Consider the following 21,720-nt stretch of genomic DNA (forward strand, 5'->3'; position numbering starts at 1 on the left):
ACCCTTCTTCCTTCCCTCCTTCTTGGTACTGCACATGCTTCTGGTGACCATTGTCTGGCACTAGCCACAGTCTGGGCAGAATACGTTACCAAGGCTCCTTCTCTCCCCCACCCAAAACCTACTCAGGCCTTTCATGGACCTGCCTTCTGATTGGAGGCCAGCTGCTTTGGATAGTGACCTCCTGGACCCTTCTGTTGGTTCCAGCCTGTTTATATTATTCTTACTGCAACTTAAGACGCCTGCAGCAGGGTGTGAGCAAAGTAAAAGACCAGCATTTGCACATCCCCAGGTACCAGAAACACTGAAAGGTGACAGTGCTCCAGCTACCTGAGTGAGCCCAGGACTGGTATTTGCCCATGTGTCCCTTGAGGACAGACCTGGTCGCCCCCATGAGGGATCTTCTTCAGTACGTCGCCTGCGTCTTTGCTTTTTTCTCTGCTGGGTTTTTGATTGTGGCCACCTGGACAGACTGCTGGATGGTGAATGCTGATGACTCCCTGGAGGTAAGAAGTCAGCAACTTCTTTTTCTGACCCAAGCCAGTCCAATTTTTCTCTCAGCCTCACTGCCATATACAAAAGTCAATCTTTACTAGGACTAATGATAGCAAAACTAGCCCACATGGACTAATTTACTACTTACTGAGTCCTTATGTTATTAGCTCATGTAATCCTCGCAGTTAATCTGTGAAGTAGGTATTGTTATCCCATTTTACAGATGAGGTCACTGAATCACCCCTCTTTTTTTTTTATAAGGATAATTTTACACAAGAGTAATTACATAATCTCTGCCACTAGGACTTCCAGAAATTCACCTCTTTTATTGTTACATACACCATTTGAACAATGTTCCAATAACATCCTTTCTCTCAATGATAAATTGGTTAACCTGGATAACAGCATTAAGTGTGATAGACTTAGTGTGACTTAGTGTGATAGACTTTCTTAATGAGTAACAATAACATAAGATATTGAGTATGCAACAGAAAAATGTTATTTTAATAAATTTTCAAGTAGAAGAGAATATTCTGAGGAAGAGTCTTTCCAGTGCATCCCAACATACAGGGTACAGACAAGGATTTAAGAAATCCTACCTTAAAAATGAGTTGCTCTCGGGAATTGACTGTTGTGCAAAAGATGAGTGAGTATGTCCATATTTGAGGATTTTATTTTTCTCATTGGAAAAGCTCAGGAAGAAGGAAGTTCAAAAGCACTTTCTGTGGTCATAGGAATTTGAGAGAGGTAGAATTGAGTGAAAAATTAAATCTTCAGAATCAGCTGCTATTCATTAATAAGGTTGAGGAAAATGTAGATAAGAAAAAGAAACAATATTTCAGGGACTCAAAGAGCATATAGCAACACAATTTGCTCTTTAATCTACATCCTAAAGAGAACAATTTATCCTAACAAATGCTATCATGTCTATAACCTCTGTGAAGTTTAGGAAATACCCAAGAGCTAGTTTATATATTTTTTCTTCTAATTTTATTTATTATACTTACTCTCAAGTTGGAGTTAGGAATGTAAAGAAATAATCTTTCTATTTTGCTGCAGATTATTGGTGCTGTTTATGTTTCTTGCTTTTAATTTTCCTCTTACTTCTACATGGCATTTTAAAACCAATGGAGTTATAAATACCTCTTTAGTGCTAGAAAATTACATTTCTAAAAATGGTGATAGAATTGAACTACTGTAAAGGATGTCTGCTATAGGTGAGTCCAGTGATGCACTTTATCTGGCCATGCATATAAGCATTGAATGAAAAAAATATGCCTTCTGAACAACACTCAAGGAAAAGTGCAGATAAAACATTCTGCTGCCATTAGTTTGCCATTATCTAGACTGCCAGTAGTAGGTGATTAATACAGAAATATGTTGGACTTGAGGATGCTTAAAATTATGTTTGTAAAAATGTCAAAAAAAAGAGTAAAATCCCATTTAAAGGCATTGTTAAAATATTTTCTAAAACAATTTGGAAGTCTTTCTGCTTAAGCTGATGTAATTGCTAACTTCCCTTGGTGAGAAATAGAGTTTTAGAAAGGGCCAATCGTGGCCAAGAGAGATTGGGAATGCTGGCATTTAAAATGCCTTCTTGTTTTCATTTCAGAACATTCAATCAATTTGCTACCTGCCCTCTGCAAGAATACTTCTAGTTAAAATGAATGGAATGAGCAGCCCAGGTTATTCACCTCAAGTAAATCCTTGCTAACCTTGGACAAGGGTTACTGAGTATTTCTAAGCTTCTTTATTATTTCTCGCACTTGAAATGTATTGCTGTAATGTTCCGCAAGAAGCTTTCACATTAAAAGAAGAATCCCATGACAAATTGGGCCATTTTCTCTTTCTATAATCTCTTTGTCAATATTTTTAAAGGGACAGGCATCTCTCATAATAGTTGCTCCTTCAACTGGCCAGGATATGAAGTCACACTGTTACTATAAATTTGATGTTTCTGATACTCACTAATTCAATTACACTGCTCTCCCTCCTTGCCTTCTTTCCCACTTACATACCATCTTTGATCCATATTATCAGCTCACCTTAAACAATTTTGAACAAAAGTAGAAACAGCAAAAGTGTTAAAAAAAATCATACCCATGGAAAATTTAATCAAGAAATGGGCATATGGATTTCTAGCTTTGTTAACATTTTAGGATGATATAGGCATGAGTGTTGGAAAATGGGTTCTATGATTCAATTCAACATAACAAATACATAAAATACATCTCATATAAAAGATACTGTGCTAATCCTGCTAGGGGGACAAAGATAAAGCAAGAATGGGTCCTGCCATCCAGGAGTGTATATTTAGTGAAAGGAAAAAAGATGCACTTAAAACTGTAACAAAAGGCATGGGTCAATTCATGCTTTGAGAAAGAAATGAACAAAGTACCACTGGAGCAGAGAAGACAGAGTGATCATTTCCCATTAGGGACATTGTAGCAGGTTTCATGGAAGAAAAAGCATTTCAGCAAAGCCTTGAAAGGATGCAAAGGATTTCAAAAGGTAGAAATGGCAGCAGGAGCCTTCCAGATGAGAGGACACATGACAAAAGTACAGAAGAAAAGCTCCAGGCCTGTTAGAGGATTGAGGTGAAATTCAAAGAGGAGGCAGAAAGAGCTCAAATATTATTTTGTCTTACTGTAGTATACTTACCTCTAAGACTGCAGTTCTTTGTATTAAGTAAAATATTAGGAAAAAAGAAATAGCTCACGAAACTGCAGTGTGCACAGCCCTGGATCAGGGACCAAAGGCTCTGGTCACCATCCTGCTTGTGTCATTCTTTATTCAGTTATGTCTCTGGGGAGGGGAATGTAGCAAAGAGAACTTGGGTTTTAAGATTTTTCAAACCTGTATTCACATCTTAACCCATATTAACTACCTCCTATTGATCAAGCCACATCCTTTGTCTTTGGTTCAATTTCCTCAACTACAACATAGTGTTGAACTCTGTTGTTTCTAAGGTTCATTTTAGTTTTTATTTTCGTTAACGTTGGGACTCCCTGACTATGTCTGCAAACCCCGAGAGTTGAACAGTCACGAGAAACCAATGGTGTGTGCAGCTTCCCCAGACATTCCATTAGCAATTCCATGAGTCTCCATTTTTCTGTAACTTCATACACCCTCCCTTCCTTCCTTTCATCCTCCTACTTTTTTTCCCTCCTTCTTTTGCTCTTTCCTTTCTTCCTCTTTCATTTTCTTCTTTCTCTCCTTCTCTCTGTTTTCTACTCTCTTTTCTTCCTCTCCTTTCTCCTTACTCCCTTCTCATTTATCTTTTTAGTCATCCCTTTCTCTCTCTATCTCTGTTCTTTTTTTTTTTTTTCTGTCTTACTTCATTTCACAATTATTCCTTGACAGGTGCTGTATACGGGCACTGTCATAGTTACAGGGTTACGAAGGATAGAGAATGAGACATGACGCTTCCTTAGGCTGCTCCCAGTGTAGTGAGGGAGGCAGGCAGGTGAATTGATAACGTGACGTGGCAAGTGCTATGATAAGGAATAATCCCTCCTGTAAACTCATCCAATCTCGGATAATCAGCGAAGGCGACCGAGAAGAGGAAATATCTGAAGTAGGACTTGAAGGACAGATGAGTGAGGCAGGAGAGAGTGTTCCAAACACACAAATGGTACACACAGAGATCCAGGTATGAAAGCACTGTGTGTTCGTGGGATTGTATGTATTTCAGCACAGTAAGAGTTTCTAATCTAGAGAGAAGGATACAGGGGCTGGATCAACAAGGCTTTTGCATATCATGTAAAATATAGATCTTATGCCATAGGCATAAAGAGGGCTTCCCTGTAAGCAAACATGTATGTTCATTTTTTTAAAAAATCAATCATTCTGGTGACTTGTGCTGAATGGTTGGAAGGGATAAAACGAAGTATGAGGGAGACCAATTAGGAGACTTTTGCCATAGACCAGGAGAGAAGCAATAGCAAGTGTGAAGAGGTAGGTAGAGATATGGGAACCTCGAATTGATGGGACTGATAATTGTCTGCATACGGGGAAAAAAAGTGATGAACAGAGAGAGAAGTAAAGGTTGAAATCCATCTTACTGTTCTGGGACAATTGGAGGGACAGTGGAGTCACTCACCTAGAACTTAAATGGAGGAAAGTTAGTGTCTGTAATTTAAAATCATCATGGAACAATGTCCCTGGACCATCCCACTATTTTTTTTTTTCCTGTTTTAGCTTATTACACAACACCTACAGGCATGAACACAATTTGTTATAGTAGGTTATAGTGGGGAAGTTTGCAGATTAGACTTGATGTCAGAGGGACTTGAGGTTAAATCCCACCTTGCCAGTAGCTGTATGAATTTAGACAGGCATTTAAACTGATGTAAGCCACATTTCCTCTCTTGTAAAGGAAGAATAATAATACACACATCATAAGTTTCTTTTGAGGATTTAATGAGTTTGTGATCTAAAGCATTTACCAAAGTGCCAGGAAAATATGAATCAGCCAATTAATGTTAGATGTATTATTGTCTATTTGCAGTTCATTGTATTGTTTTTGTTCTAGAGAAGGAAGTGACATTTTGCATAATGTTCACTGAACAGAGAGACATGAGATTTAAGTTATATTCCTATTTTGGCCATTAATTTTCTTGCATAATTTTTTTTACTTCTCTGAGCTGGGTTTTCCCATGTTTATACTTATGATTGTTTCCTTTCTGTCTTATCAGGGGAACAAGGCAGACAATAGAGTCAAATAGCAAAAATTATCCATCGAATGCTTACATTTAACAAAGAAAATAAACTGTAAAATAATAATGCTATTAATATGTTAGCTATATTATAAGATATGTAATTCTTAATTATCCATACTTAAATACAATATTTTTTTCACAATGTTTTTGGTCTCTCAATTAACAGAGGGAAAAAGTGTTTTCACAAGATGATTCCATTTTTATTTAATCTTTTGTAAATTATTTACTAAGAACCTCCTATGCAACAAGCACTGTTATGATTAAAATTTTATTACCTCAAAAGAAGGTTGCTCACATTTGAATTTATTTTGCCCCTATAATCAAGTTCTTTCCTGGGATTTCTATTTGCATTAATAATGCTACATTTCTTTCAGACATAAAGTAAAAATTGAAATTGTTATGTATAGCATGCACTCTGTTTATTTATACAATAGTTTTATTTTCCAGTTTATTTCAAATTCTTTCAGCAGATGTTTGAGGCTACAAACATTCTATTCATCTCTTAATTTCCTGTAGATCTAGTACTGACGTTCACGTAATAGGAACTCATGATGCATCTATTCACATGGATTGATGAAGATCCTATTAAAATAGGTAGGCTACTTGTTGAAAAATGAATAAACAAATGAAATATAAGATGAGAGGATCTTTACAAATTTCTCATTGAGCCCTAAGTGAGAAGAAGTATTTCTGTAAGGAAACAAATACTTTTTTTTTTTTTATTAATCAACATCTTGTATCTTGCTACAATTTAAATTTTTCCAAGATAAGTATTTGGCTCATCTTTTTTAATAAGTTAGAAATAAAGATCTAATCCCCTGGGATGTCTGAGAATGTTAGTGAAGAGTGTTTTCTGGTCTAGAGAATATGGCTTTTCTGCCTGGTGGTTCAAAGAGAGAAATAAATGAAAAGAAAAAAGAGAGAGAGAAAAAAGGAAGTTAGTAGTTTAAATCATTTGTTTAATACAAATTGTAATTTCTGTCACTGGGCAGTAATCTGTACAAAGTTATGATACCACACTTCTATAAGGAAAGCATTATAATGTATGCAACTTAAATAAATTAAACAAGAGTTAGTAAAATTGAAATATTCAGGTAGTTTGAGTGTGTAAATCAGGTCATATAATCGTGAAGACCACAAAAATTATATTTCCTACTAAGTTTGCATTATCCCATTCCTCATCATTTATACCTTTAGTCAGTGCTCTACAAATAACCAGGAAGAGCTAAAACAAATATATTTTAATAAATAAACATGTCTTTCTTCCATTTCTTGTAAATTGAGAACATAAAAGGAATCGAAAGGAAAGGTGGCTTCTACTATCATTATTTTAGTTTTGCTTCATCATTCTTATTAGGGATTGTCTTGAGTTCTTTTAGACCCTGGGATAGTAAAAAATACAAATTAAATATAAAAGTAAAAAGTTTAAAATACTAGTTTAAAAAATTCAAATGCATTTAATGTAAAATTGAAAGTGTTTTCAAGTTATAGTAGCAAAACCGTCATTTACTATAGTATTATTAAAACTTTTGCACCTTAATAAATATATATATAAATAACTACTGGATACAGGTAAGTTGTATCTTTAATGCTAAAGCATATTAGCACAAGGATGGAAAAGTGGTGTGAAAATTATAAATTCTTGTAATATGTATATGCAAGGTAGTTTTTGAAATAATATATCTTAAGGTCTCATTTCATTTTTCTTTAGTATATACATTATTTGTCTCTATACATTTATACCTTAATGCATACTGACAAAGAAAAATTTTGCTTGATGGTGGGTAACTAGTAATAAATATATATTTCTGTTTGTATTTCAGGAGTAAGAAAAATTGGCACAGACTAGTGTATAGGAGTCTTAATAGGAGACTGCTACAGGGTTCAGAATCAGAAATTCCAGGATTAGGGAACTGATTTATGCCCACAATAACTCAACTGTGAAGAGTCATCATCAATGTGGTTTCCTAAGACTTTCTAAGTCTCTTTCCTACTTATTCTTAATGCTGTAGTAAACACTTTTCAGAGCCAGGTGAGTAGACAGGGTCCAGGATAACTCTAAAGCAGTGTCAACTCTCCAGCCTAAATAATAGTTTTCAGCTCCTGGATTTGGCTGTTCTAGTTTATTCAGTCAAGTAGAAAGCACATGTTAGCAGCATTTGTGTGCATGGTGTATCAGTAACCATTTTCTACTCCAAAGTTCAAATGAGAGTTAATATGGGTGGATTAGAAAATTTGACAGGTTTTTTTCCTCAATAAACATCTACTGAGTACGTCATATGTATCAAGAAGGCGGTTCTGTATGCTCCTTGAAGCAAGGTGCCATGTCTGTCTTCATCGTTGCTGTATCTCCAGCATTTAGCCAGCATGTTGATTGGCACATGATGACATTCAATGAATGTAGTTTGAAAAATGACAGACAGACAGAAACAGATGCACTAAGGGTATATACAAAAGATAATGCAACATTATAGGTGCTATAAAAATATGGACAAATTACTGTGGGATCTCAGGGTAGGGAGAGTTACCTCCAGGTGGAAAAACTGGGTGGGGAGGAGGGGGGCTCACAGAAGAAAGGATTTCTTTAAAGTGGAACTTAAATAATAGGAAGAAGTTTGACAGGTTGAGAGCAAGGGGAATTATTCTCATTGGTGTGAGGTACTTCAAAAAGTTTGTGGAAATAGGATTACAGGATAATACGATCCTTCCATGAACTTCCTGAAGTACCCTTGTATATACCCTTCTATACAGGAGGAAAAACTCAAATGCCTTAAAAAACCAGGTAGCCAACATACATAAGCGAGGCAGACGGCAGGAAGTGTCGGGAGCCTGGTGAGCACAAGCCCCACCTCACGGGAGCAGCCACTCCTTTCTTGCTAATCGTTTGCAACAGTGAGTCCAGGTGCCAGACTGCCCAAGTTTCCAAGGGAAGCCAGAAATCTGGACTGTTCTGTAAAATCTCTATATTTTAACTATTGGCAACTAATTAAGAGGTTTTTCTGGCCTCAGGTGTGTGACTTCTACTCTATTGTCATAACCTTGGATAAACTGACTTCTCTCTACTTAGGAGATAATCCATGCCTCACTTTCGGGAACGATAGGTATTCATTGAAATGATACACAAATTTCTTTAACATTGTTTTCTATGTTATGTATTAATATATAAATTGCGGGTGAAAAGGAGAAAGCTTAAATTTAGAATCTATTTTGGACAACCCTGTGAGATAAAAATTATTAGTTATTATTTTGCATTTTTTGCCCTTAAGAAAGTTTAACCATAATATTTTAAGCATCAGCCTGCTTTGTAAAAACATTTTCCTAAAACTTTCATGAACTTAGATTTGCTTACTTTTTAGAATGTTCATAATAAGCTATTTTATGGCAGAGGGATAGATAAATGAAGACTATATATTATATCGAAGAGGGTTTTCCTAAATCTGATAAATAACATTAAATCTTTTAACCTTGGCTTTTGTGTACAAAGGCACCTTTAAGGGTGTCTCCAGTAAGTGCCATATTAACACTGAAGTTTGGTTAATTACAGCCACTATTCTCACATACTTTAACTGAGTGTGAACACCAAGCAATCTAATAGTATGCCCCTGAGCATTAATACCTAATGAAATTGAATTCCTTGTTTTCTCTTGTGAGCTCATTGCTTTTCTATAAATGGTCACTGCAGGTAAATGATCAATAGCCTTGAAATTGACACCACTATGGGATTATTTTGGCAAGACAGAAATACCTTTTTTAGTGCAAGATAAGAATTTTTGCATATTTATCTTAGACCATTTTCTAAATAACGTCATATATAACAGGAATGACCATAGTAAGTTGCTTAGTTTGTTTTAGTGTTTAGTGGACGACTTAGATAGCAGGAAATTGTGGGAAGCCACTGTCTGATGTAGAACAATGGCTTCAAACCCATATCACCCAGCTTGAATTAGAATAAACCAGACACACTGTGCTCCTGTTAATGGAGAGACCGAAGGACAACAGGCTACGAGAAGACCTGTTTACTGCTATAGTGTCACGGTTCTGCACAAACTGTCTCTACTGTGTTAGTTTCCTAGGGCTGCCGTAACAAATGACCATAAACTGGGTGGCTTAACAGAGAGAAATTTATTGTCTCACAGTTCAGGAGGCCAGAAGTTTGAAATCAAGATGTTGGCAAAGCTGTACTGCCCCTGAGGGCTCTAGGAGAGAATCCCTTCCTCACCTCTTCCAGCTTCTGGTGGTCGCAGGCATTTCTTGACTTGTGGCTGCATCACTCAATCCCTGCCTCTGTGGTCACATTGCCTCTTTCTCTTTTTTCCGCCTCTCCCCTCTGAGTGTCTTTTATAAGGATACAAGATGATCTCCTCATTGCAAGATACTTAATTACATCTGCACAGACCCTTTTTCCAAATAAGGTCACATTCCCAGGTTCTGGGGAAAAGGACGTGAACATATCTTTTTGAGGGCCACATTCATCTCACAACATCTACATTTCTCTACTTTCATTATGATTAGTTGGTGAAGCTGAACACAGCCACTACTCAGGTTACTGTGATGTTTAAGCACTTTACTACTATTTTTGTCTATTCAGCAAATCATTTATATTGTGTGTGTTTGTAAATTTAAGTTCTTGTAACCATCTTAACATTTATCTCCTAAATGCAGATAAGGAGATTGAGATTCAAAAAAAGATAAGATTTTGCCCCAGGTTACAACACAGTTAATAAGAGTGTCAATTTATATTTAAAGTCTATGCATATATAAAGTGAGATGTTCACATACGTCTTTAGAAATTGATGTATTAGATTTCACAAGATGGATTTTCTTCATTAGACTTTTAGTCTCTGTGTTTCCCTGAGTCAGATAATCTTCCATAAAGTCCAGAACATCACTTCCAGATTCATCCTGAGGAAGAACAAGCCAAAGGAAGGTTTTGTGGAATAACAGCCTTGGGATGAAATTCATGTCAGGGTCTACTTCACTCAAAGTTACCTGCCAATATCCAAATCCGGATTTGGAATTTTTTTTTAAAAAATGAGTTTTAAGTAGACTGCAATGCTGAAGAGCAAGCACACACAGACTGCTGAATTAGAGTCCAGTTTCCTCCGTTGATTATGCTTTCTTGGGATTCTCACTTAACTTTCCTGTGCCTCCATTTCTTTATTTGTAAAATGGATGATGATAATAATAATAATATCTCATAAGGTCTTTTAAAGAATAAATAAAATAGTAATATGCTTAAGTAGTAACTGTTTTAGAGTATAGACTCAATATAGAATGATTATTAACGATTATAATTATTTTACATTAAAAGTAATAATAGAGGGCCGAGCCCGTGGCGCACTTGGTAGAGTGCTGCGCTGGCAGCGCAGCGACGCTCCCGCCGCGGGTTCGGATCCTATATAGGACTGACCGGTGCACTCACTGGCTGAGTGCCAGTCACGAAAAAAAAAAAAAAAAAAGTAATAATAGAGGTACCACATTCGAAATTATGATGGAATTGCAATCAGTAGAGTTTTATTTGACACACAACACAGCTTCAAAGCAGAGTATGGGGCAGGGACTTTCACAGTGCTTGTATTCATTGATATTACTTTGTTTTGCAAAGTATTTTTATGTCCTTTTCATTCTTTTCCACACCAATCTAACTTCCTTTTCTTTGCATTCCTCTTCCCACCCTGCTCTGTAATTTATTCTTTCTTTGGGAAAAATTTAAGCTTTCGTTTTTCAAGATAATTCTTAGTTAAACTTTACTAGGCTATTTCCAGATATTTAAGGCAATGTGCATCTGTAATTGAGTCAGAAGAAACAATCACATTAGCTCTGTTTCTTATGCATGGGCTCTGTCAAGAATACTTGAGACTATTTTCTGTTGGCATGTTTACAGTTCTAAGAAAGCTACTGTGACTTATAGTTTATGGATAACGTGTGGGAAGGTTCAGGGTACTGGTACCTTTTAGCACTAAGTGGACACTAAGAGTCATCTGCACCTCGTTTCCAAGTAAAAGTGGTTTACTGCTAACAAATTGTATGCAATCAATGTGCAGTTTGTTTAAATCCATATAATAGCTTAAGCATTTGTAAGATATCAGCAAAGTAGGCAAGAAGGAGATGTGGGGCCTTTATATTTCATTTAATGGTGACTTCATTTATTGGCTGTCTTTACTAATTCTTTCACGTTTGTCAACCTCCTAAAAATAACACCTTTATTCACAGAACTCAGTGTTGATAATGAAGAAAAATTAACGTATACCTAGATGTTAAAGTTGGCATCTAGTGTCTTATTGATTTTTTTAAAAATAAGTAAATGTCAACACGGGGAAGTGAAATGAATTGTCTCCATGATAAACTATGATTCAGTGATGGAACCAGTCATAGATATTTGAATATATATAGTTCTGATTTTATCTCTTAGCCATGACTTAATTTTCTGTCCCCTTCCATCCCCTTCCACCCCCCAAATCAGAAGGTAGATTTATTTCCTGGTCCAGAAAGGCTTTAATTGTCAGTGCTTAAGGAAAAATACTCTAAAATGCATTGTTTGTTGTAAATGAAATTCTGATCATGCTTGTAACCACTGCACTTTGCCATCAAACACAATAGCCAAGTTGTCCCTTTGATCAAGTGGAACCAAAGTTATGTGTGCATGAGTTGTTTCACACAGTGTCTTCAACATTTAGGTGAGCTCAAAATGCCGGGGCCTCTGGTGGGAGTGCGTCACAAACGCATTTGATGGGATTCGCACCTGTGAAGATTACGATTCTATACTTGCGGAACACTCCTGTATGTATACCTTAGACCTCCCTGCTTGCCAAGAAAGGAATGCCAAAGAAAACTCAGCTCAGATTTTCATTGTGTGTTTTTGTTTTCTATAGTACTGCAATGAAGTTCTGTCTAGTTTGAAATGTTTTAACCTGAAATTGGATTCATTTCTGAAATGTGAATTGAAATATATTTCAGTATATTTTGTTTTCCCATATACTTGTAAATTCCTTGAGGGTAAAAAGATTATCTCATTCATCTCTGTTATCCCCCAAAGGGTCTGGCATAGTGCCTTATACACAGTAGTCTTACAGTAAATGCTTTCTGAATTGAAATGAACTATTTAGGGTGCTGTGATTTTATGATTAGAATTGACAGATTCGATGAAAAGCATTTCAGAGTTGTCTTTCAGCAATGACTTAGTTCCAGTGGAAAGTTTACAGTTATTTCAATCAAAAGTTTGCTAAAAGAGAGGTGAAGGTAGAGGGGCAGAGACAGAAAGAGATAGACAGCTAAAGAGACACTCAGACCATGGAGAAGCATGGATGAAAAAAATCCACACATGCGACTCACTGTTACAGACGGTATTAAGGCTGTCTCCCTCATCCATCCTACTTTTAGCTTTAAATTACAGTTAGGTGTTAGCAAGTCTCATGTTTCTATAAATAAAAAGATCTCGTAAATTAAAAAATCTATCATTGATACTCTCAATCTTTCTGCATAGCATTTATTTATTTATTCATTTATAGAACATTGAACCGTGCCAAGAAATCCCCATCCTGTTATTAAAGCAAAGTGGTTTTACTCTCTTTTATGACTGGGTGATGATACCACATGGCAACTTTTTTTTCTCAAGATAAATGAAAAGTAAACCTGTGGAATGTGACTTTTCCCCTGGACTGCTATTTCAGTGCAGGGGAAAGCACTTAAAAAGAGCAGTGCTCTAAAATATCTTCATCCGCTGCTTAGGAGTTGGGTGCCTGAAATATTTTTTTAACATAATTCATGAGGCCTTTGTTTTATTTTTGTTTAAGATAAATCCTCTTAATTCTTTTCCTTTTCCCTTCCCTGTGCTAACCTAGTTCTACCTACAAGGAAGCATGATTTGGTAAATAGGAATGGAAATTCACGTGGACACTCAGCCTGTTTCAAAAATTCAGTGGCAGGGTCTGAGCTGAAGAGAAAACAAAAGATTAAAATTTCACATTTCCAAATACTATTATGTAGATTTATGCAAGAAGAAAATAAAATTACTCATATGCCCACTTCATAGAATAAAGCACTTTTTATATTTTAATATATTCCTTCTTATCCTTTGCCTATACTATCTGTCCTTTTTCTCTTTTGTTCTTATCTATTAGTTTCAAACAACATACTACAGATGCATTACTTTTCCTTAAAACATTCTATCATATGTTTAAGGACAACAGACATATGTTGGCTCTTGTAAAATGTATTCTAGGAAAATAACATACTTATAGCCTCTTGGTTAGGATATTATCTATGAAGAAGTAGAATTTTATTTTTATTTTTTGCTTTTTTTCATACAGCCTCAATTATTACCTCTTTCCATTGCCCTGTATACCTAGGGTGTGTGGAAAACAAATATTTGTTTTACAGTGTTCTTTTTGATACAGATAATTTGAGTCTCCTTAAATCAGCATATTAACACCACTCTGGCACCCAAATTTCACATGATTGCAAAGAAATTCTGCATCAGCCAGCATAAGCAATCTGCTCGCAAGGCCGCCCTCCTGGAACTGGGCTGGCCATGAGGCCCCGGCCCACCCAAGAGGCATGGGTGCTGGAGCTCCTCAGAGACTCTCTTTGTGGAATAGAGGACTGGAGAGTCTCCAAGGAAAGAGAAAGATCAGGGCCCATGAAGGTCTGGGTGAGTTCAGGGCACCTCATCTTGAGGGTACTGCCAGTCTTGGGTAGTCCCAGGTTCCAAAAAGGGACTTAGACAATTTAAAGGGAGATACTTCAAAGTGCAGGGACCCCTTGCTCTGGGGCCCTGAGTGGGAGGCCCATTTGTATATACCATTTGGTGATCAAGAGGATATGTTGACATATAAAAAAGTAATACTATCTAATGAGTCATATATTTTTCCGCTTCCTAAATTTTGAGAAACATGACCCTTAGATTTGGAAAATTTAAATTTTTGAAATAACACTGAATTTTTCATGTTATAAATTCCATTCTAGAAATAAATATATACTCATATATATTAATAAGATAATTATATATATAGTATATTCATCTATTAATAAGGTAGGAGCTGATTTATGTGTTGATTTCTCTCTCAGATGCATCATAAAAATATTTTTTATTTTAAATAAGGGAAATGGACTGCATTTTACAAGCAACTACCAAATTTGTCCTAAAGTTACCTCACCATTGGGAAAAAATTATTTAAAATGCAAGGAAATCCCAGATCACTATGAAAATGAAATATAAATACAGTATCATGAAAGTAATAAATTGTATTACTCTTACTCATTGGTCAGCTAAAATAGTAAGATTTCTGACTTTGGGTAACTAACCCTCCATTTGTGACATAATTTTTTAAAAATTAGTTAATTAATTAATTTTTTTATTGGTTAAGAATATTCATGGGGTACAAAGCTGACTGTCATCATTCGTGCCCAAGATGTGAAGGCCAGATCCATACTAGCAGCATGCCCATTACCACAAACTGTGATTATACCCCGTGTCCCACACCCAATAATCCTCTACCTCCCTCCCCATCCCTCTTACCCCCCAACTCCACTTGGTATCCCTAGGTATGCTCTCTCCCTCTGCAAGTCCAACGCACCACTGTGGTGTTTCCTTCCTTCCTTCTTTCTCTCTTAGCTCCCACTTATGAGTGAGCACATGCAGTATTTATCCCTCTGTGCTTTGCTTATTTCACTCAACATAATTTTTTCCAGGCTCATCCATGTTGTTGCAAAAGTGAGAATTTCATTATTTTTTATTTTTTATGGCAGAATAGTATTCCATGGTGTATATATGTATATATGTGTGTGTGTGTGTGTATATATACACACACACACACACACCACATTTTCCTTATCCAATTATCCATCGATGGACATTTAGGTTGGTTCCATTTCTTGGCTATTGTAAACAGAGCTGTGAGGAACATGGGAGTACAGGTATCCCTTTGACATGATGACTTCCATTCCTTTGGGTATATACCTAGAAGTGGGATTGCTGGATTGCATGGAAGGTCTATCTATAGTCGTTTGAGAAAACTCTATACTGTTTTCCATAGTGGTTGTACTAATTTCAGTCCCACTCATAGTGTAGGAGTGTTCCCTTCTCTCCACATCCTCACCAGCATTTGTTATTCTCCATCTTTTTGATTATAGCCAGTCTACCTGGGGTGAGGTTATATCTCAGTGTGGTTTTAATTCGCACTTCCCTTATGACTAGTGATGTTGAGCATTTTTTCATGTACCTCTTGGCCATTTGTGTGTCTTCCTTTGAGAAAATGTTTATTCAGCTCCTTTGCCCATTTTTTAATTGGGTTATTTGTTTTTTTCACTGTGTAACTGCTTAAGTTCCTTGTAAGTTATGGATATTAATCTCTTGTTGGATGCAGAGTTAGCAAAAATTTTCTCCCACTCTGTAGTTCGTTGTTTCACTCTGTTGATTGTTTCCTTTGCTGTGAAGAAGCTTTTTAGTTTGATATAGTCCCATTTGTTTATTTTTCCTTTTGTTGCTTGTGCTTTCAGGCTCATGTTCATAAAGTCAGTGCACAGATCTAGTTCCTGAAGTGTTTCAACTATATTTTCCCTTAGTAATTTTACAGTTTCAGGTCTTATATTTAAGTCTTTAATCCATTTTGAGTTGATTTTAGTATATGATGAGAGGTGCCTGTCTAGTTTCATTCTTCTGCATATGGATATCCAATTTTCCCAGCACCACTTATTGAAGAGGTAGTCTTTTCCCCAATGTATGTTTTTGTTGCCTTTGTCAAATATCAGGTGGCTGTAAGCCTGAGGGGTGATTTCTGGGTTCTCAATTCTGCTCCACTAGTCCAACTGTCTATTTTTATGTCAGTACTATGCTGCTTTGGTTACTATAAGTTTGTAGTATGATTTGAAGTCAGGTACTGTTATGCTTCCAGCTTTAATTATTTTTCTCAGGATTGTTCTGGCTATTTGGGGTCTTTTTTTGTTCCAAACGAATGTTAAGATTGTTTTTTCCACTTCTGTGAAGAATGTCATTGGTATTTTGATGAAGATAGCATTGAATCTGTAGATCACTTTGGGTAATATAGACATTTTCACAATGTTAATTCTTCCAATCCAAGAGCATGGAATGTTTTTCCATCTTTTTGTGTCTTTAATTTCTTTCAGTAGTGGTTTGTAGTTTTCATTGTAGAGATCTTTCACCTCCTTGGTTTAATTGATACCTGGGTGTTTTACTTTTATTTATTTTTTTGTGACTGTTGTAAATGGGCTTACTTTCTTGATTTCTCTTTCTGTTACATTTGTGACATAATTTTCCTATTTTTAATTAAGCAAAACTGTGACTCAGAGTTCAGGAGGCTTTCACAGTTGAAGATGTTTCTCCTGCCGAAGAAGACTGCCACTGTTTCATTTTCATTTGCCTGATCTTCTCTTTCCTAGACTTTCTACCATATATTCTTAATAGCTGTAGTTTTAAAATATGCACATTTAATGATGCAAGTTGAAGGGTTAATATGGAGTGTTGGCCAAGAAGAGTCATAATATGAAGGGCTGAAAAAGAATATGATCTGACTTTCAGATATAGTCTTCTACCTAATAGTAGAAATTACCTCCTTCTTAACATCTGCTGATGGCTCCCACCAGCCTAAATTGGCAAGAGAAGTCTTGAAATATTTTATCCTCCTTCCCTGTGCCAAAGTTCAACCAATTATCTAAAATGATTTTTTTTAGTATAATTTCAAACAATTATGGTGATCATTTATTCATTCAATATTTGTAGGATAACTTCAGCAGAACAGGTATTCTACCTTCAATTCAGCATTCAGCTGTAATACTTATGAACAAGACCCAGAGCAGGAGACAAAAAGAAAAAACATTTATTTAATCCCCATTATCTATCAGGATACTATCTGCTAGGATGTCAACAAAACTAAGTAAGAGATGCTTAAACAAATAATAATGTAAATAATCTCATAATATTTTTGAATTTTATGAAAAAATTAATGGTACTCACATTCAAGTTCATACAAATGTGAAGTCTGACTTCTATCAGTGGGCCTGTGTTAATGTTAATGTTTGTTTTTTGACATACCTCTGTGAGTTAACATGTTTGCTTCCTCTGACTCTGCTGTAACTGTATGCCTTGGTCTTCCAGTGAAACTGGTAGCAACTCGAGCATTGATGATTACTGCAGATGTTCTCTCTGGGTTTGGATTTATCACCCTACTCCTTGGTCTTGACTGCGTGAAATTCCTTCCTGATGAGCCATACATTAAAGTCCGCATCTGCTTTGTTGCTGGAACCACACTACTAATAGCAGGTACTGGTCTGGACTGGGGTAGAGATAATGGGTTAGGGACTTGAGGTGAAGGAGAAGGGTACAGTTCATTCTAGGATTATATGTAGCTTGCTTTTCCAGATTGAAGTAATAAAGAGCACATCTACCAGCTCTACTTTCTTTAGCTATGGAGTCAGATAATTATTAGTCTTTTGTTAATATTCCCGATCAAGTTATGCCAAAGTTCTCAAACTACTTTTTAGCAATTTAAATAGTTATATAATGCCTTAGATTTTTAAAATAATTTCTTTTGTTATTATTCCAGAAGTTAAACCCTAAAGTAAGCCCCAAACCACCACCTCCTAACCTATGCCCACCCCCACCAATTCTTTTTAGCAAATGAACTAAGTTGTACCAAGTCCAAGTTAGTTTTTTCCTCATGTGCCAACCCATTTGACTGTTAATGTAACAATAAACAGATCATATTATTATCCCCGCTTAAGAAGCAGATAAAGAAATGGAGTTCTGAAGATTAATAAATCAAGCATGACTAATAATAAGTCAAGAAGCACTTTCTTTATATGGTATTTATAAACAAAACAGCAAAACTGATATTTTACTCAGGTCTACCTTCAATTTCAAAACTTAGTCTTCCTCTATCACAACATAATGCTTTCGTTGGATCTTAATGCAAGTCAGGAGGAGCTATACTGTTCAAGAAATCAAAGTGCAGGAATATTGTAAACCAAAGGGCACACCCTTTAGAGAGAAAACCATTCTTATATGGCAGAAGCAAAAATTTAGCAAAGTCATTATAAATGAGAACTGACCAAGCAGCGTGGGGTAGTGAATGGATAGTAACTTTGGAACGAAAAATACTCGGATCTATATATGTGTGATATCTTCACCTACATCTGTTTCCTGATCTGCAAAATAGGGTGAAGCTGGTGCAAAAATATCTACCCTAAATTGCTACTGTGAAGATTCAATGTGGGCCAAGCAAGCTCTTAGCAGAAGGTCTAACCCTTTATACACTCAAAACTGGGGCATCTTGGATTTTTTTCACACAGAAACATTGATTCAAGGCTCTAAAAATCTTCAGGTTGTATTAAAAAGTGACCAGAATTTAGTAATTCTTTTCTTCTAAGGCATTTATTTCCAAATCCAGCCTACTGACAGCATAAAGCTTTTGTATATATATAACAATGTGTTTTATTTAACAAACTGAAACATTATTTAAGGCTGTATACAATTTTGTTCTAGAATACTTTCTGAGGCATCACTAGATGCCCCATTTTTTATAAAAATAACAAAACAAAATTTAAAGAAAATGCAAGTTGCTGAAAGAAATCCCTGTAGGAATGACTGAAAAAAAAAAAAAAAATGACTAGATTAAATGGCCAGCGATGGCAAAAGCTTTGGAACCACCATTCGGAATGGGTATGCTACATATATGTATTTTTAAAGTCCATAATCTGTTTCTAAATTTTACAGAAGTAATTTTCTACTTAAACCTGTAGGTAACAGTATTATAGAAAAGGTGTGGTAATTTATACCATGTTTTCTAAAGGTTATATGTTCAAGATCTTAAACTCTAAAGGTTATATGTTCTTCTTAAACTCTACATTAAACAATTAAGAGAAAAGTGCAATAAACAGTGATTTAAATAGATATCACAGACTCCCAAGGGGAAAAAATGTAAAAGTTTTCTTGGAGGCTACAAATTTTAGAAACACTCATTTACCTTAGGCTTTTGTTCCCCAATTCACCACCTTTCTTTCTTGCATCTAGGCCTTGACATGCAATTCACACTTTAAAAGTAAGAACTTAGTGGCATCATTTCAAACTGGTCAATTGTCAGAGATCTGTAGGGATTAAATTTTATTTAAAGGGAGTAATATTTCTTGGTCCATTCTTATACAAGGATACAACAAAAAGTTGGAGGAAAGATGGAATTAAAAGACAATGTGAAACCTTCTATGAACTTTTTGAAGACCCCCCTCATATGGTGTGGGGTGGTATATCAGGATTTATGTGAAAATAAAGAACAATTTTTATTTTAGTTATTTGTTTTTGACCCCAATACACTAAAATGAATGACTTTAAAAATACAGTTTCTGGGCCGGCAGGTTGCTTATTTGGTTAGAGCATGGTGCTGATGACACCAGTCAAGGCCCCATACCAGCCAGCGGCCAAAAAAAAATAAAAAAATAAAAAATAACAGTTTCCATATGGGTACTGATTATGTAGCTGGCATAGCTTCAGTTATGGATCTAGGGAATAGTCCTAATGGTATACACTTGCAATTAAAAAATCAGTATTGAATTAACATATGCTCTAAATTATTTGCATCAGGTCATGTGTTCTTTCTCTGTTTTTTTTTTTTTCTCTTTTTAGTATTTTTCTTTATGCAATACAAAATAGTATTGAGAAGATAGGAAAATTAAAGAAAACCACAGTGATCACTTTAGATTTACACAAACAGATGAGCACTGCTTTATTTCATTTTTGTATTTCCCTTATAAACTGAGATAAAATTCGTAAGATATACGAGATGAAAAGAGAAAGGAAAAGACAGAAGAGGTGTCCAAAATTTGAGTTGCCCATGAATTCATAGTGTCATTATTACCTCTGTAAATGACGCCATCCATTCTGGGTATTAAGCAGGTCTCCTTGGATTTAAACTTGGAAAATGCTTCATATTATTCTCAGCATCTCCCTTTCTTCCAGGTGCCCCAGGAATCATTGGCTCCGTGTGGTATGCTGTTGACGTTTATGTGGAACGTTCTTCTCTGGTTTTGCACAATATATTTGTTGGCAACCAAAATAAATTTGGTTGGTCCTGTTGGCTTGGAATGTCTGGGTCTCTGGGTTGCTTTTTGGCTGGATCTGTCCTCACTTGCTGCTTATACCTCCTTAAAGGTAAGAACGAAATAAAATAGCACAGTTCCTTGCCTCCGTGACCATCCCTCCCAAGCCAATGGAAACACAGCTCACAAGAACAAAACAATGTTGCTTATTCAAATTCCTTCCTATTACCATTAACAATTCTAGTTGCTCAAGGACAACTGAATTGCGGTACTCAAACCTTAAATTACCCAGTTAGTGGTATATTAGTTGAAAAAGAAAATCCTCAGTGACAACTGTGTTCAATATGCAAGTATAGAATGGTTATTTTGATGCATCATGATCTTATATATCTAACTTCACCCAATCAACTAAATTTATATTTAGAGCTAAATGCAGAAGTGAACTGAGAGTCAAGCAAATACCTGTTGTTAAAGAATTTGTTGTGTTATATTGGATTTCCCATAATATCCCTTTTAAAAACTAAGAGAATCCCTCTCCTCATCAGAAATTGCCTCTTTTGGGGAAGAACATATAAAATGGCATTTTTTTTTTTTTTTAACTTTCCAATGTTTACTGAGTCGTACTTATGCTTATGTCTCTGCATTTCTCTCTTTCAAACAGACGTTGGACCTGAGAGAAACTCTCCTTATTCCATGAGGAAGGCCTATTCAACTGCTGAATATGTTGCCCCTCGGTCAGAGACTGCCAAAATGTATGCTGTAGACACACGGGTATAAAATGTCACATATCAATCTGTGTTTATATATTATTTAATTAATCAATCCATATGTTCAGGTTAACAAAATAACGGGTCAATCCAGGAACAGTTATTTAGACTACACGTCCAACTAAATTCATAGCTAGCTTAATCAAAAAGTTTGCTTCTCCTATGACTTCTTTCTGTTATTCTCATATTATGCCTTATTGTCCCTGCTCCCCTCCCCACCCACACACAATTTCTCCATATTTTAAGATAAGTTTGCTAAGATGTAGAAATATTTGTTGGTGATTTCTATATGGCTATTAGAGTTTATGACATCATGATATTTAAATAAAATGACACTTCAAAGGTAGAAAGCAATCTTCGAAAAAGGCCAGAAATTCTAATCTTTGAAAGGATTGACAAGCTGTTAGCTCTCTCCCCGTCCTTTGGTCCATTTTTTGTAATCTCAGCAAGTGAGTGAGATATTTGATAACTTTGAGGAAGATGATTCTTCCAAATTCAAACTACTATATCAAAGTCTACCGTTACTCTGATTCTGTTGAAACAGAAAAATAAAATAACAGCTTCATCTACCAGCTACTGGTGGAAGTTAAAGATAAGAAGTTCCACCCCCACACTCTAAATGTCAAAGGCAAATGCTAAATTAAGACGGAAGTCAGTGGTGACCTTCTACCTCATTAACTATATAAAAGATTTGT

General features: G+C 35.8%; 1 protein-coding gene across 1 annotated transcript; it reads left to right on the plus strand.

Annotated features, from left to right (window-relative positions):
• Nucleotides 1-337: 337 nt before the first annotated feature.
• CLDN16 (claudin 16) lies at nucleotides 338-21,035 on the plus strand. Its single transcript, XM_063079950.1, has 5 exons — nucleotides 338-503; nucleotides 11,891-11,993; nucleotides 17,326-17,490; nucleotides 20,179-20,370; nucleotides 20,920-21,035. Exons 1-5 carry the CDS (start codon nucleotides 357-359, stop codon nucleotides 21,033-21,035), a joined length of 723 nt encoding a protein of 240 aa, XP_062936020.1. The 5' UTR covers nucleotides 338-356.
• The last annotated feature ends 685 nt before the right edge of the window (nucleotides 21,036-21,720 follow it).

The sequence above is a fragment of the Cynocephalus volans genome, chromosome 1 (genome assembly GCF_027409185.1).
Source record: "Cynocephalus volans isolate mCynVol1 chromosome 1, mCynVol1.pri, whole genome shotgun sequence".
In the NCBI taxonomy this organism is placed as follows: domain Eukaryota; kingdom Metazoa; phylum Chordata; class Mammalia; order Dermoptera; family Cynocephalidae; genus Cynocephalus; species Cynocephalus volans.

Bases quoted from the DNA above. Each gene is read 5' to 3' on its own strand.
- CLDN16 (XM_063079950.1), top strand. From the start codon at position 357: ATGTGTCCCTTGAGGACAGACCTGGTCGCCCCCATGAGGGATCTTCTT. The intron at 504-11,890 runs GTAAGAAGTCAG...TTCAACATTTAG, and splicing joins ATGCTGATGACTCCCTGGAG to GTGAGCTCAAAATGCCGGGG. The intron at 17,491-20,178 runs GTACTGGTCTGG...CCTTTCTTCCAG, and splicing joins AACCACACTACTAATAGCAG to GTGCCCCAGGAATCATTGGC.